We start from the raw sequence: 16,523 nt of genomic DNA, 5'->3' as shown, positions 1-16,523 counted from the left end.
CTAAATAGTGATTTTCAAATATAAAAAGATTTTCAGTTCAATGAAACCCTATTTATAATTTATTTTATGGTTTATTCTTCTTGTTCCTGTCCAGGAGATCATTACTAAATTCATAGTCATAAAGATTTTTCCCAACGTTTTCCTCTGGAACTTTTGTAGTTTTGGTTTTACATTTTGGTCTATGATCCACTTAACATTGATTTTTGTAAATATATATGTAAGGTGTGAGGGTTGTGGTTCTTTTTTATTTATTTATTGCATATAGATATCCAATTGTTCCAGTATCATTTGTTGAAAATATTATCCTTTCTTTATAAAATTATCTGAGTACCTGTTTTGTAAATCAATTGATCATATGTGTTTGGATCCATTTCTGAAGTCCCTATTTTTTATGTTAATCTATATGCCTCTCCTAACACCAATTTTATACTATCTTAATTACTGTAGCTTTGTAGTAATTCACACAGTCAGGGAATGTGAGTACTTCAACTTTGTTCTTCTTTTTTGAAATCATTTGAGCTCTTCTATGACCTTTGCTTTTCCATATAATTTTTTTAATCAGCTTGCTAATTTCTACAAAAATATAAAAACCTTATGGAATTTAATAAGGATTTATTGAATCTGTAGATCCAATTGGGCAGAATTGACTTGTCAAAAATATTGAGTATTCCTTTCCCTGAACATAGTATATCTCTACTTATTTAGATCTTTTAAAAATTCTTATCAATGTTTTGTAGATTTAAGTTTACAACTCTTGTACAAGTTTTGCTCATCTTATTCCAAGTATTTCATGTTTTGGGAGCAATTACAAATGCTTTTTGTTATCATATAAATATAATTGATTGTTGTATATTGACCTTATATCGTGCAACTTTGATAGATTCACATATTAGTACTAGAAAATATTTTGTAGCTTCATGGGGGAAGGGATATGATTTTCTATGTAGACTACCATGTTACCTGTGAATAAAGACAGTTTTATTTCATCCTTTTCAATCTGTAATTCTTTACTTATTTATTTATTTATTTATTTAGCCTTATTGTCCTGGCTAGGACCTCCTGTATAGTGTTGAATAGAAGAGGTGAAAACAGACATTATTACCTTGTTCCCAATCTTAGGGAGAAAGCATTCAGACTTTCACCATTATATATGATTGTTACTTATTGTGTTTTTCTATATACATGCCTTTTAACAGGCTGAGGAAATTTTCAGTAACCCATTTCTCACTTCCTTTGAGCTCTTACTAGCAGGGGTCTCAAAGTTTAAATTTCACTTTCAAACATTTCAAGAAAATCCAAACTTTCTCCATAATGCTCTCCAACAGTAGTGCAATCTCTGACCACTTCCTGGTTCCAAAGCCACTTCACATGTTTTAGGAATTTATTATAGCAGAATCCCAATTTCAGATACAAAAATGTGTTAGTTTTATAATGCTATGTAAGAAATTACCACCTACTTTGTGGCTTAAAACAGCACATATTTACTATCTCTAAGTTTCTGTGGGTCAGGAATCTGGGCATGCTCTAGCGGAGTTCCCTGTTTGAGAGTTTCACCAGGCTACTGTCAAGGCATCAGTCAAACTGTAGTCTCATCTGGAGGCCCAACTGGAGAAAAATCCATTTTCAAGCTCACTCAGGTTATTGGCAGAATTCATTTCCTTGCTGTTATAAACCTGTGAGCCCCAGCATTTTGCGGGCTGTCAGCTAGAGGCCACTCTTGCACCCTAAAGACTGGTGCAGATCCCAGGCAGGTGACCTTCTACATAGGCAGTTCACAACATAACATCTTGTTTCTTCAAGGCCAGCAGCAGAGTAGAGTATCTTAGCAAGATGGAGTCATATAACATAATATGGTTATGAGAATGACATCCTATCCTATTTTCCATGTACCATTGATTAGAAGCAAGTCATAACTCCTACCAGTACTCAGAAGAAGAAGATTTTACAAGGGCATGAACTTCTGAAAGTGAAGATTATAGGGGCCACCTTAGTATTTGCCAAATCTTTGAAATCTGTTTTGCTGAGACTTTTTGCTGTCAATACATGTTGAATTTTGTCAAAGTTTTTCTTAAAAAGTATCTATTGACATGATGATATAGATAAACCCTACCTGGTGATGAAGTATTACACTTTTTATAAATTAATGGCTCTGATTTGATAATATTTTGTAAGGATTTTCCCATTTGTATTCATGAGGCATATTAGCATGAAATTTTATTTCCTGTAATTTCTTTGTCTTGTTTTGGTATCCAGGTAAGATTGGCCTCATAAAAATAGTTGGGAAATATTCTCTTCTATTTTCTGAAAGATATTGTATAGAATTGGAATTATTTCTTCCTTAAATATTGGTAGAATTTGCAAGTAGAGCATCTGAGCCTGGGCTTTTCTTTACGGAAAAGTTTTAATTACAAATTTAATTTCCTTAACAGTTATAGTGCTATTCAAATTTCTTATTTTTTCTTGAGTCATTTCTGATAGTTTGTGTTTTTTAGGAATGTGTACATTTCATGTTTTCAAACTTTTTGGCACCTCATTTTTTATAATATTCTTTTATTAGCCCTTTAATATCTATAAGTTCTCTAGTGATGCTCTCTGTTTCATTCCTGGTATCAATAATTTGTGTCTTCTTTCTTTTTTAGTTGATCAGTTATACTAGAGATTTATCAATTTGCTCTATTTAAAAATAGATTTAGGTTTCATTTATTTTTCTTTATTGCTTTTCTGTTTATTTTCTTAGATATAAGAAATCTACAAAGTAGTTAAGTCATAAAAACCCTAGAATATGAAAGTTATAGTTTTAAGTGTTATTGTACTAGTTTTAGTTTTAGATGTGAACTTTATAGTATGGTCTGAATGCCTTAACCAAGTCACTGGTGAAAATTATTACAATAAAATTGAAAATAACTTCTCAATGAGAAAGTAAGGACCAACATTTATTGAGAACCTAGCATGTCTCAGGCTTTCAGATACATTATTTCATTTTCATCTTCAGAGCAGTTATGAAATGAATATTATCTACATAACTTTTTACACATGGAAATACATAAAGAGAGTATTTAAATTCCTGGGCTCCTTCTACTATATTTCACAAATCCTGAAGAAACATTTTGATTTTGTTTTAAATTAAAAGATACATTTTGAAAAATATGAACATTCTTAATGCTCAACAATAAGGAAATTGTTAATAAATTATGGTACATCTACCAGATGAATATGAAGATTATATATAGTGTGACATATGCCTCTGTTTGCTCGTCATCCCAGTTTATACCTCTTGATGTGGCGTGATTAATAATAGTTCCCGTTTAACTCTCAAAATTGTCCTAGTTTGAAAGCTAGATTATGTAGTCACTCTGGTTATACAGCAAAATTGAAAGATAATTACAAAGTAAAGGGAGAAATCATGATACAAGTTTGCAGCGATGTTAAAATAATTAATTGGGAATTAGATCAAAAATAAATACATGAAATGGTAATAAGAGTTGTGTTAAGGAGGGGTGGAATTATGAGCAACATTTTTCTTTTCTCTTTATTTTCTAAATGTTCTCTGATAAAGTTAGGTTAATTTTATAACTTTAAGGTTATAAATTTAAATGTTTAGGTATAAAATATCTTTCCAATTAGAATAGAAGATTTTACACTGGCTTCTTAATGACAACTTATAGCACCTGTATTTTAATTTGGTTCAACTGCTCTAATGGAGGTCAAATGCCTGTAACACATTTTCATTAAACTTCTAAGTAAATGCAATTAGAAAAGAAAAATGTTGAAACAAGGATGTCTGCAGCCAATCTTATTTTACGTATTTCAATAATAAAATTAGCACTAATAAAAGTATTTAAATTAATATTCTAGTTAATATTGAAAGATCAGAATAAAAACAATACTAAGGAAAAGTAATGCAATTGCTCCCATTTAGTGAGTTCTTAATATGGGTCAGGTAATCATTTACTCATTGGAGCAACTCTGGAAGTGGATATTAGTATGATCATTTTATAAAGAAGGAAACTGAGTCTTACAAAGAGTAAGTGATTTGCAGGCTACTTCCCGGAACTGCTGCTGCTGCCAGTGTCCTTGTCCCCGCAGTGAGCCCCAGCTGCCCCTTGACTCTGCAGGAAACCCTTCGATACTAGGAGGTGTAGGAGTCTCTGGAGAGAAACAGACACAGACAGGAAGTTCCTGAGCTTGGACCTTCTCCTGCTTTCATCTTCCTGAGATGTTCGAGAGTGGTAACAAAAACCATTGTTTACCTCAGAAAATGGGCAATGAATTTTTCTTTTAAAAGAGTCTACTTTGAGAGAAGATGGCAGTGAAGTAGAAAGACGTGGCATGTATCCCTCTCCGCAGAAGCATCAGGAATACATCAAAAGATGCAATAATTCCCACGGAGAACCAGCTGAACACCAGCAGACGACCTCGGACACCGGAAAGGACTGCAAAGATTCCGACATAACTGGTACTTGTTTGACTCAACACTCTGCCATTAGTCTGGGGCTTGGACAGTCATCTTTAAACCACATTCTTGCCAGGACAAGCAACCTTTGAAGTCTGGACTAATCCATAAGAAGTCAAGTAGGAGGCTCCGGGAGGGAGCACTGAATCCAGGATGCTAGACTACTAGGGAGTCCTCAGACACAGGGAAGATTAACTGCAGAGAACTCTCACAGAGCCCTGTATTAGAGTCTAAGACTCGGCTTCATCCAACTGTCTGCAACTGCCAGTGCTGGACACCTCACACCAAACTACAAACAAGACAGGAGCACAAACCCACCCATCAGCACACAGACTACCTAAAGCCATATTAACCTCACAGATACCCTAAAACACACCACCTGACACGGCCCTGCTCATCAGAGAGAAAAGATACAGAGCCACACCGGAAAGCAGACACCAGACCCCCCCACCAGGAAGCCTACTCAAGACACTGGAAAAAAAACCCCACAGGGGAAGTTTGGAAGAAACAGGAGGAACTAAACTAGGCAGCATAGGGAAAGGAGACAGGAAATCCTATAAATTAGACAAAAAGAGAAAACAAAGAAACACCATGCAGGCAAAGGAGCAGGAAAAAACCCACAAGACCAAATAAATGAGAAGGAAATAGGAAAATTGCCTGAAAAAGAATTCAGAGTAATGATAGTAAAGATGATCCTAAATCTCAACAACAAAATAGAGCAAATACAAGAAACAGTTAATAAGGACTCAGAAGAACTAAAGAGCAAACAAACAGTAATGGACAACAAAATTACCGAAATTAAAAATACCCTAGATGGTATAAACAGCAGAATAACTGAGGCAGAAGAATGAATAAGTGAGTTGGAAGATAGAATGGAGAAAATAACTGCCACAGTGCAGGAAAGAGAAAAAAGAATAAAAGGAATGGAAGACAGTTTCAGAGACCTTGGTGACAACATTAAGCACACCAACATTTGTATCATAGGCATCCCAGAAGAAGAAAAAAAAAGTAAGGGTCTGAGAAAATATTTGAAGAGGTTATAGTAGAAAACTTCCCCGCATGGGAAAGGAAATAATTAAACAAGTCCAAGAAGTGCAGAGAGTCCCATACAGAATAAACCCAAGGAGAAATACACCAAGGCACATATTTATCAAACTAACGACAATTAAACACAAAGAAAGAACATTAAAAGCAGCAAGAGAAAAGCAACAAATAACATATAAGGGAAAACCCATAAGGATAACAGCTAATCTTTCTACAGAAATTCTGCAGGCCAGAAGCGAGGGGCAGGAAATACTGAAAGTCCTGAAAGAGAGAAACCTACAGCCAAGAATACTCTACCAAGCAAGAATCTCATTCAGATTTGATGGAGAAATCAAAAGTTTTACAGACAAGCAAGAGTTAAGAGAATTCAGCACCACCAAACCAGCCTTACAACAATTGCTAAAAGAACTTTTCTAAGCAGGAAACACAAGAGAAGGAAAAGACCTACAAAAACAAACCCAAAATCATTGAGAAAATGGTAATAGGAATATACATGTCAATAATCACCTTAAATGTAAATGGACTAAATGCTCCAACCAAAAGACACAGACTGGCAGAAAGGATACAAAAACAAGACCCTTCTATATGCTGCCTACAAGAAACCCACTTCAGACCAAGGGACACATATAGACTGAAAGTAAAGGGATGGAAAAAGATATTTCATGCAAATGGAAGTTAAAAGAAAGCTGGAGTAGCAATACTCATATCAGACAAATTAGACTTGAAAGTAAAGACTGTTACAAAAGGCAAGGAAGGACACTACATAATGATCAAGGGATCCATCCAAGAAGAACAAATAACAATTGTAAATATCTATGCCCCCCAACATAGGAGCACCTCAATATATAAGGCAAATGCTAACAGCCATAAAAGGGGAAATCGACAGTAACACAATAATAGTAAGATACTTTAATACCCCTCTTACATCAATGGATAGATCATCCAAACAGAAAATAAATAAGGACACACAAGCTTTAAATGACACATTAGACCATCTCGACTTAATTGATATTTATAGGACATTCCATCCAAAAATGACAGAATACGCTTTCTTCTCAAGTGCACACGGAACATTTTCCAGGATAGATCACATCTTGGGTCACAAATCAAGCCTCGGTTAATTCAAGAAAATTGAAATCATATCAAGCATCTTCTCTGACCACAATGCCATGAGGCTTGATATCAATTACAGGAAAAAAAACTATAAAAAATACAAACACATGGAGTCTAAACAATAAACTATTAAAAAACCATGAAATCACTAAAGAAATCAAAGAAGAAATCAAAAAATATCTAGAAACAAATGACAATGAAAACACAACAACCCATAACCTATGGGATGCAGCAAAAGCAGATCTAAGAGGGAAGTTTACAGCAATACAGTCCTACCTCCAGAAACAAGAAAAATATCTAATAAACAACCTAAACTTACACCTAAAACAATTAGAGAAAGAAGAACAAAGAAACCCCAAAGTGAGCAGAAGGAAAGAAAGCATAAAGATCCTATCAAAAATAAATGAAAAAGAAAGCAAGGAAACAATAGCAAAGATCAATGAAACTAAAAGCTGGTTCTTTGAGAAGATAAACAAAATTGATAAACCATTAGCCAGACTCATCAGGAGAAAAAGGGAGAAGATGCAAATCAACAGAATTAGAAATGAAAAAGGAGAAATAACAACTAACACCACAGAAATACAGAAGATCATGAAAGACTACTACAAGCAACTATATGCCAACAAATTGGATAACCTGGAAGAAATGGATAAATTCTTAGAAAAATACAATCTTCCAAGACTGAACCAGGAAGAAATAGAAAATATGAACAGACCAATCACAAGTACGGAAATTGAGACTGTGATTAAAAATCTCCCAACAAAGAAAAGCCCAGGGCCAGATGGATTCACAGGCGAATTCTATCAAACATTTAGAGATGAGCTAACACCTATCCTTCTCAAACTCATCCAAAATATTGCAGAAGGAGGAACACTCCCAAACTCATTCTATGAGGCCACCATCACCCTGATACCAAAACTAGCAAAGATGGCACTAAAAAGAAAATTATAGGCCAATATCACTGACGAATATAGATGTAAAAATCCTCAACAAAATACTAGCTAACAGACTCCAACAGCACATTCAAAAAATCATACATCATGATCAAGTGGGGTTTATACCTGGGATGCAAGGATTCTTCAATATATGCAAATCAATAAACATGATACATCATATCAACAAATTGAAGGATAAAACCATATGATAATCTCAATAGATGCAGAAAAAGCTTTTGACAAAATTCAACATCCATTTATGATAAAAACTCTCCAGAAAATGGGCATAGAAGGAAATTACCTCAACATAATAAAAGCCATATATGAAATACCAAAAGCCAACATCATTCTAAATGGTGAAAAACTGAAAGAATTCCCTCTAAGAACAGGAATAAGACAAGGGTGCCCACTCTCACCATTACTATTCAACATAGTTTTGGAAGTTTTAGCCACAGCAATCAGAGAAGAAAATGAAATAAAAGGAATCCAAATTGGAAAAGAAGTAAAATTGTCACTCTTTGCAGATGATTTGATATTATACATAAAAAACCCTAAAGATTCTACCAGAAAACTGCTAGCACTAACTGATGAATTTAGTAAAGTAGCAGGATACAAAATTAATGCACAGAAATCTCTTGCATTCCATTATACTAACAACAAAAAAGCAAAAAGAGAAATTAAGGAAACTCTCCCATTTACCACTGCAACAAAAAGAAAAAAATACCTGGGAATAAACCTGCCTAAGGAGGCAAAAGACCTGTATGCAGGAAACTATGACACTGATGAAAGAAATCAAAGACGATACAAACAGATGGAAAGACATACCATGTTCTTGGATTGGAAGAATCAACATTGTGAAAATGACTATCTTACCCAAAGTAATTTACAGATTCAACGCAATCCCTATCAAATTACCGATGGCGTTTTTCACAGAATTAGAACAAGAAATCTTATGATTTGTATGGAAACGCAAAAGACCCTGAACAGCCAAAGCAATCTTGAGAAGGAAAGATGGAGTTGGTGGAATTAGGCTTCCTGACTTCAAACTATACTACAAGGCCACAGTGAACAAGACAGTATGGTACTGGCACAAAAATAGAAAGGACGATCAATGGAAGAGAATAGAGAACTCAGAAGTAAGCCCAAACACATATGGGCACCTTATCTTTGACAAAGGAGGCACGAATATACAATGGAAAAAAGACAGCCTCTTCAATAAGTGGTGCTGGGAAAATTGGACAGCTACATGTAAAAGAATGAAATTAGAACACTTCCTAACACCATACACAAAAATAAACTCCAAATGGATTAAAGACCTACATGTAAGGCCAGACACTAAAAAACTCCTAGAGGAAAACATAGGCAGAACACTCTATGACATCCATCAAATCAAGATCCTTTTTGACCCACCTCCTAGAATCATGGAAATAAAATCAAGAATTAACAAATGGGACCTAATGAAAGTTAAAACTTTTGCACAGCAAAAGAAACGATAAACAAGACAAAGACAACCCTCAGAATGGGAGAAAATACTTGCCAACAAAGCAACTGACAAAAGATTAATCTCCAAAATATACAAGCAGCTCATGCAGCTTAATACCAAAAAAGAAAATAACCCAGTCCACAAATGGGCGGAAGACCTAAATAGACATTTCTCCAAGGAAGACATACAGATGGCCAACAAACACATGAAAAGATGCTCAACATCACTAATGGTTAGAGAAATGCAAGTCAAAGCCACAATGAGGTATCACCTCACACCAGTCAGAATGGCCATCATCAAAACATCTAGAAACAATAAATGTTGGAGAGGGTGTGGAGAAAAGGGAACTCTCCTGCACTGTTGGTGGGAATGTAAGTTGGTACAGCTGCTATGGAAAACAATTTGGAGGTTCCTTAAAAAACTAAAAATAGAACTACCATATGATCCAGTAATCCCACTACTGGGCATACACCCAGAAAAAACCATAATCCAAAAAGAAACATGTATCATAATGTTCACTGCAGCACTATTTCCGATAACCAGGACATGGAAGCACCCTAAATGCCCATCAACAGATAAATGGAAAAAGAAGATGTGGCACATATATACAATGGAATATTACTCAGCCATAACAAGGAATGAAATGGAGCTATATGTAATGAGGTGGATAGACCTAGAGTCTGTCATACAGAGTGAAGTAAGCCAGAAAGAGAAAAACAAATATTGCATGCTAACTCATATATACAGAATCTAAAAAAAAAAAAAAAAAAATGGTACTGATGAACCCAGTGACAGGGTAAGAATAAGGATGCACATGCAGAGAATGGACTGGAGGACACGGGGTTGGGGGAGCAGGGCAAGAATGGGAAGGTGGGACAAACTGAGGGAATAGCATAGACATATATACACTACCAACTGTAAAATAGATTGCTAGCGGGAAGTTGCTGTATAACAAAGGGAGATCAGCTCGATGATGGGTGATGCCTTAGAGGACCAGGACAGGGAGGGTGGGAGGGAGTCACAGGAGGGAGAGGATATGGGGATATATGTATAAATACAGCTGATTCACTTTGTTGTACCTCATAAGCTGGTGCAAGAGTGTAAAGCAATTATATTCCAATAAAGAGCTTAAAAAAATTAAGTGATTTGCAAAAGTCACAGAGATAATGAATTGAAAGAACTGTGATTCAAACTTAGGTCTTCTGACATCAGTGTCCACCTGCTCAAGCACTAAACATTTTGGGTGTCTGATTCTAGTATGCTTTCTTTATTGCAATTTGAATATGCTACTTTTTAAAAACTTTTTATTAGAGTATAGTTGATTTACAATGTTGTGTTAGTTTCAGGTGTAGCAAAGTGAATCAGTTATCATGTATCCACTCTTTCTTTTTTTTTTTTTTTTTTTGGATTCTTTTCCCATACCAGCCATACAGAGTATTAAGTAGAGTCCCTTGTGCTTTACAGCAGGTTCTTATTAGTTACATATTTTATATTTAGTAGTGTGTATATATCAATCCCAATCTCCCAATTTATCCCTCCCCCTCCTTATCCCCGGTAACCATAAATTTGTTTTCTACATCCATGACTCTACTTCTGTTTTGTAAATAAGTTCATTGGTATGCTTTTTTTTAGATTCCACATATAAACAATATCATGTGATATTTGTCTTTGTGTGTCTAACTTACTTCACTGAGTATGACAATCTCTGTGTCCATCCATGTTGCTGCGAATGGCACTATTTTGTTAATTTTTATGGCTAATATTCCATTGTATATATGTACCACATCTTCTTCATCCATTCATCTGTTGATGGACATTTAGGTTGCTTCCATGTCCTGGCTATTGTAAATAGTGCTGAAATGGACATTGGAGTGCATGTATCTTTTCAAATTATGATTTTCTCTGAGTATATGCCCAGAAGTGGGATTGCTGGGTCATACGTTAGTTCTATTTTTAGTTTTCTAAGGAACCTCCATACTGTTCTCCATAGTGACTATACCAATTTACATTCCCACCAACAGTGTAGGAGGGTTCCCTTTTCTCCACTTTTAATTTAAGCCATTATAAAATGAAAATGTTTCCTTAGAGAGAGAATTATTTACCAATATATATTTTTTTAAATAATTTGAATTTTTTAATAAATCAGTCAAATGTGGAAAACCACCAGTTACTTTAGGAATGTGAAAACATTTCATTAGAGTTACCTTACTTAGTGTAAAAAGTTGGATTTCATTGAATATCTTGGAGGAGAGTAAAGACAGCCCATGACTTTCATCTTCATTAAGTTCATCTAGCTTGCTAAGGAATATCTGCTTCCTCACAGGTCCTTGTATGTTCCTCTGGAAGTGGTGATGTTGAAAAGTGGGACCATTATCACTATTAAAGATGCAAAATCCTATCATAAAATTAATAATAAAATTGAATATCTTTTTAGCAGACCCACTGAATATATATTTTTCAAATAATAAGTTTTCAAAGTACAATACTAGATTATTGAGGAGATTAAAAAAATTCCTTGCCCGCAAAGAATGTATAATTCCTTCCAGGAATTAAAAATTTCCAACACTTGTATAAAACATAATTATTATAAGCATTTTGCTAAATCTATGAATATAATGCTGTGGGGAAGGTGAAGAAGAAGGCATTAATTTTGAATCTCAGTGCAGAGTAACCATTCGACAAATTCTTATTCAAGTAAATTGAAATAAAAAATACACATACTATTAAACAAGACATACTATATAAATACAGCCTTTAATTTTACATTTTTTAAAAGAGAAAGATTCAATATAAAATGTCAACACATCTTTGTTTATAAGCAGACTGAAAAAGCTATCTTACATTGTATTCTGGTTTTTCATATAACTTACTTTGGCAGTCCAATTTTGCAGTTGGAATTTGCCCAGTGTAGTCAAGTCTTAAATCTTTAGAGAAGTGTAAGAGCCAGATTTTCTTGCATCATAAACTTTGCCAGAGAAGCAGCATAAAGAAATATATTTTTTATCTAAAGAAGTAGTACAATGTAATACCACTTAGTGAATACGTGTGGAATAATAGACTAACATAAGCTGAGTAGTTCAAACTGTGCCTAAAACTAGAAAATTAGTATTTTTAAAGGAATTTTACTTGCTAATAGTTACAATGTTAAAATAAATTATTAGATCAAAAGTTTTAACATTCTTCTCATTTTACGCATATTAATCTTCTTTTTTGAAAAGTCATAAATGATTTCTTTTCTCGAATGACAGTAGGAACCAAAAGGACATCAAAGTAAGATAGTTGAATTGTAATCTATTGAGCATCTGTACCATTATCATAAAAACTTTATACTATCAGGATATGAGGTCTAATGTATTATAAGGAAAACATAAAGAAAAACTAAAATCTCCAATATATTCTTTTTAATCTTATAGGATAAAGATCAAACCTTTGAGTCAAGCTTTAATATCCTCTAAATCCTGTCCCCTACTAATATTCTCAAATCTTAACTTCTAATACTCTCTTACGTAAATATAGTATTCCCTCTAGAACTCATCTCTTTGTCACCCACCTCAGGTGACTTCTTACTTCTACATTATAGAAACCCTTACTTCTCCCCTGCCTCCTTTCTCTCTCTCTCTTTTCTGCTTTTATGAATCCTAATTTGAGAGCAAATTTATGGAAACATCCTCCATGAAGCCATATACAAACAATCCAACTAGGGACATTAACCTCTTGTAACCAGCAATATAACTTAAGTAATCTCTTGTTCAGCAGGATATATGTTGAAAAATAAATAGAACATATAATAGGAATACAAAAAGCTAGAAATAACTGTAATGTTCAGTTGGATGAAGAATGATAAATAAATTGTATTTATTTATATATATATTCATACAATGGAATATGATGCTATGATGGTCAGTTATCTACACCAAAATGAATGAATTTCATTTAACTGATAAAAGAATTATTTAATATGTGAATTATTAAAAGTCTCAGAAAATATTCATAGTATGATTTGACTTGTAAAATGTTCAAAAACATGCAAAACCATGTGACTTTTTTTAGGGATTTAAATAGGTGTGGTAAAAATCCTCAAAAAGCAGAAAAGTAAACATCATTCAGGAATTTATGGAGCAAATGGAAAGATGTAATCAGGGAGGGACATCTAGAGGGTTTTAAAGGTACTGGTTCTATTTATTAAATTATAATGTGGGTACACATACACTTTTATATGTGTATAACATTTCTTAACAAAAGATTGGTCAGAGGAAGAGAAACCATGGAATGAAACTCAGATATAGTGTTCCAGGAGTAGGAGGAAGAGCAGGAAAAGTGTTACATCAGAAGCCCAGAAGGAGAGAACAATCAGTGGTGGCGACTATTGCTAGGCGTGTGGGTTAGGAAATGAAATGAAGTTAATGGAATTGGGACCGAAGAGGTCATCGGAGGCTTTAGTGAGTACAGTTTCAGTAATGGAGTTGGGTTAGATGCCAGAAAGCAATGGCTTGAGGAGTAGTAAAAAGTAGCAAGTAGAGGCAGCTTTTTAAATAATATTGTCAGTAAATTCAAGGAAAGAGACCATAATTTGAGAGGGAGGCAAATTTGAACACTATTTAAAAGTATTTTGTAAAAGAACATGGTCTTGTCTAAAGCATAAAGGCATTAAAATATTTAAATAGAAATGTAATTGCTTAAAAATATATCTTTTAAGAAAATTCTTTTGAGTTAAATCTTTTTGGTAAAAATTATTTAAACATTTCAAATAATTATTTTATCTAACTGGTAAGATTTTCCCAAAGGATATTTTCTCAGCTCTTTTAATGCCTCTTCAAGTCTTTAGGATTCACTTTAAATATTGTTTCAATGTTCTTATTCATTTTTAGTGCACATGAATTGGATCAATTTGAATTACTAACTGTACAGAAATTTTAATGATTAAGTGAAAGAGTAGATAGCCTTGCCTGAATATATATGTGAATATCTACTGAGAAAGAACATCAAATTTAAAATTACAAAACGTGGCATACGGCTTGAAATTTCCATAAAATTATCTCACTGGCGCGCATAAGGTTAGGGCAACAGTAAGAATGATGTCGCTGCCTTTGGCAGTGACATGAATCTCAGCACAGGAGAGCAGTGTGGAAGTGGGTGAATGACATTTATTTTAATAACAGGCAAAATTTTCAAGCTGTAACAACATGCTCAATAAATTCTTCCATTACTGTGATACCAAAGGAGAGTTGAAAAATGTATTACACTTCTATTTTTTTCTCCTTAGAGATGTATATTTTTGTTCAGTTTCTATGACAACATCTATGCAATGACTAAACCTTTAACTCCTTTCTAGACTCCCTGATGGCTTCACGCAGCTTCTAAACCTGACCCAGCTCTATCTGAATGACGCCTTTCTTGAATTTCTTCCAGCCAATTTTGGAAGGTAAGAATAAAAAATTTAAATGATACAATTTTATTTCACTTTAGATAAGTACTTTACCAGCACCAGTAGGTGAGGCTTCAGAAGTGACCATTGTAATTAAAGGTATCCTCATTCTTATCCAGTAAATGATACCATGTCAATTAATGAACCATTTCACAAAAAATAAAGTAAAATTAGGTCTTTACATGTCATTAGTAATCAAATAACAGATGAGTTAAAAAGTTAAATATAAAAAAAATAAAATCAGATATGATTTGGAAAAATATGCACATGAATACTTTTGACTCTTGGGTTGGAAAATACCTTTATAGCATAGAAACAGATGAAAATATCATAAAGGGATAGATTTGAATATGTAAATGTGTTTAAAATAAGATAATATTAGAAAATATTTTTTAAAATTAAGGTAAAACAATAAATAGGAAAATATTTCCATCAAACATGGAAAGCAAATTATATCCTCAATTTATAAAGACTTCTTACAAATGAGTATGACGTTAAAGGTCTTATTAGAAGAAATGGGTCAATGACATGTACAAGCAGTTCATAAGAAATGTACAAATTGACAACAAAAATGTTTATCATCATAAATAATAAAAATAATACAAATTTTAATATGACAAAAAAAGGCCTTTGTGCTCTAGCATATTATAAAAAATGTAAAGCTGTTTATAGAGTATAAGGAAAGAGATAACCTCACACTGTTGATGAAATTGCAGAGTGTTATATACTGTGTGCAGTTATATACTGTGTGCAGGGCAGCGAGCGTTAAAAGATTTGAAAATATTTACAACCACTGCCTTTGTAATTCCTTTCTAGAAATGTATCATATCATCATATATCACACTAGGATTTATGGACAAGGATGTTTATCATTATTTACAATATGAAAAATATGGAAGTACACATCCATCTAGGAGATTGGTTGACTGTATTATGGTGCATCTATATGACAATACCATGTAGCAATTTATAATCTTGCCTAATAAAGATTTTTTTAATTCCTATCATATGTCTGAAGCATATCATAACTATATATATATAAACTACATTTCCCATATGAATATGAATGTGCACAAAATAAAAGCCTGTTTCCTTGGAAGTGAAATTATGGCTGATTTTATTTTCATGTTTATATTTTCATTATTTTCTTGGTGTTCTCAAGTGAACTTTTTTTTTTCAGTTTTATTGAGATATAATTGACATACGGCACTGTTGAGTTTAAGGTATACAGCATAGTAACAAATTTATCGCAAAATGATTAGCACAATAAATTTAGTTAACATCCATTACCTCATATAATTACAAAAAAAGTTTTTTTCCTTGTGACGAAAATTTTTAGAATTTACTCTCTTAGCAACTTTCAAATATACCATATACCATACAGCAGTGTTAACTATGGTAATCCCATTGTGCATTACATCCCCCTTATTTATTTTATAAATGTAAGGTTGTATCTTTTAACTACCTTCATCCAATTCCCCCACCCCACCTCCACCTCTAGTAACCACAAATCCAATCTCTTTTTCTATGAGTTTTTTGGATTTTTTGTTTTTGTTTTTTTAGATTTCACATGTAAGTGAGATCATGTAGTATTCGTCTTTCTCTGCCTAACTTATTTCATTCAGCATAATGCCCTCAAGGTCCATCCATGTTGTTGCAAATGGAAGGATTTTCTTCTTCTTTTATGGCTGAATAGTATTCCATCATATATGTATATGTACCTTTTCTTTATCCATTCATCTGTCAATGGAAACTTAGCTTGTTTCCATGTCTTGGCTATTTTAAATATAAAAGATATATCTTAAAAATTAAGGCATTTTAAGTTTATTGTTAACTGTATTTTTCTAAATGATCATCTTTGAAATTGTTCAAATAACTGACTGAGTATAACTCAACACCCACCTGTTGGCAGAAGCTAATACATGACATTAAGAAGAACTCAGTGAAATAATGAATTCCCTTAACAGGTAGCAGCCTCTATTTGCATACAGAAATCACCTTGAATTTTTTCCAAGTTCCCTTACTTTTGTGGATCGTGATTTCACAACACCTACAAATACCATACACTCA

At 33.5% G+C, this 16,523-nt stretch overlaps 1 protein-coding gene across 2 annotated transcripts in view; it reads left to right on the top strand.

The window, feature by feature from the left end:
- LRRC7 (leucine rich repeat containing 7) overlaps positions 1 to 16,523 on the top strand; it is a 371,481-nt gene that overhangs the window by 118,591 nt on the left and 236,367 nt on the right. For both annotated transcript variants that reach the window (XM_057744562.1, XM_057744552.1), the window contains exon 5: positions 14,361 to 14,450. In XM_057744562.1, the coding sequence (XP_057600545.1) occupies positions 14,361 to 14,450 (90 nt within the window). The remainder of the gene's footprint in view (positions 1 to 14,360; positions 14,451 to 16,523) is intronic.

Source organism: Hippopotamus amphibius, chromosome 1 (genome assembly GCF_030028045.1).
Source record: "Hippopotamus amphibius kiboko isolate mHipAmp2 chromosome 1, mHipAmp2.hap2, whole genome shotgun sequence".
NCBI lineage: Eukaryota > Metazoa > Chordata > Mammalia > Artiodactyla > Hippopotamidae > Hippopotamus > Hippopotamus amphibius.
This window is presented reverse-complemented; position numbering and strand designations above follow the sequence as displayed.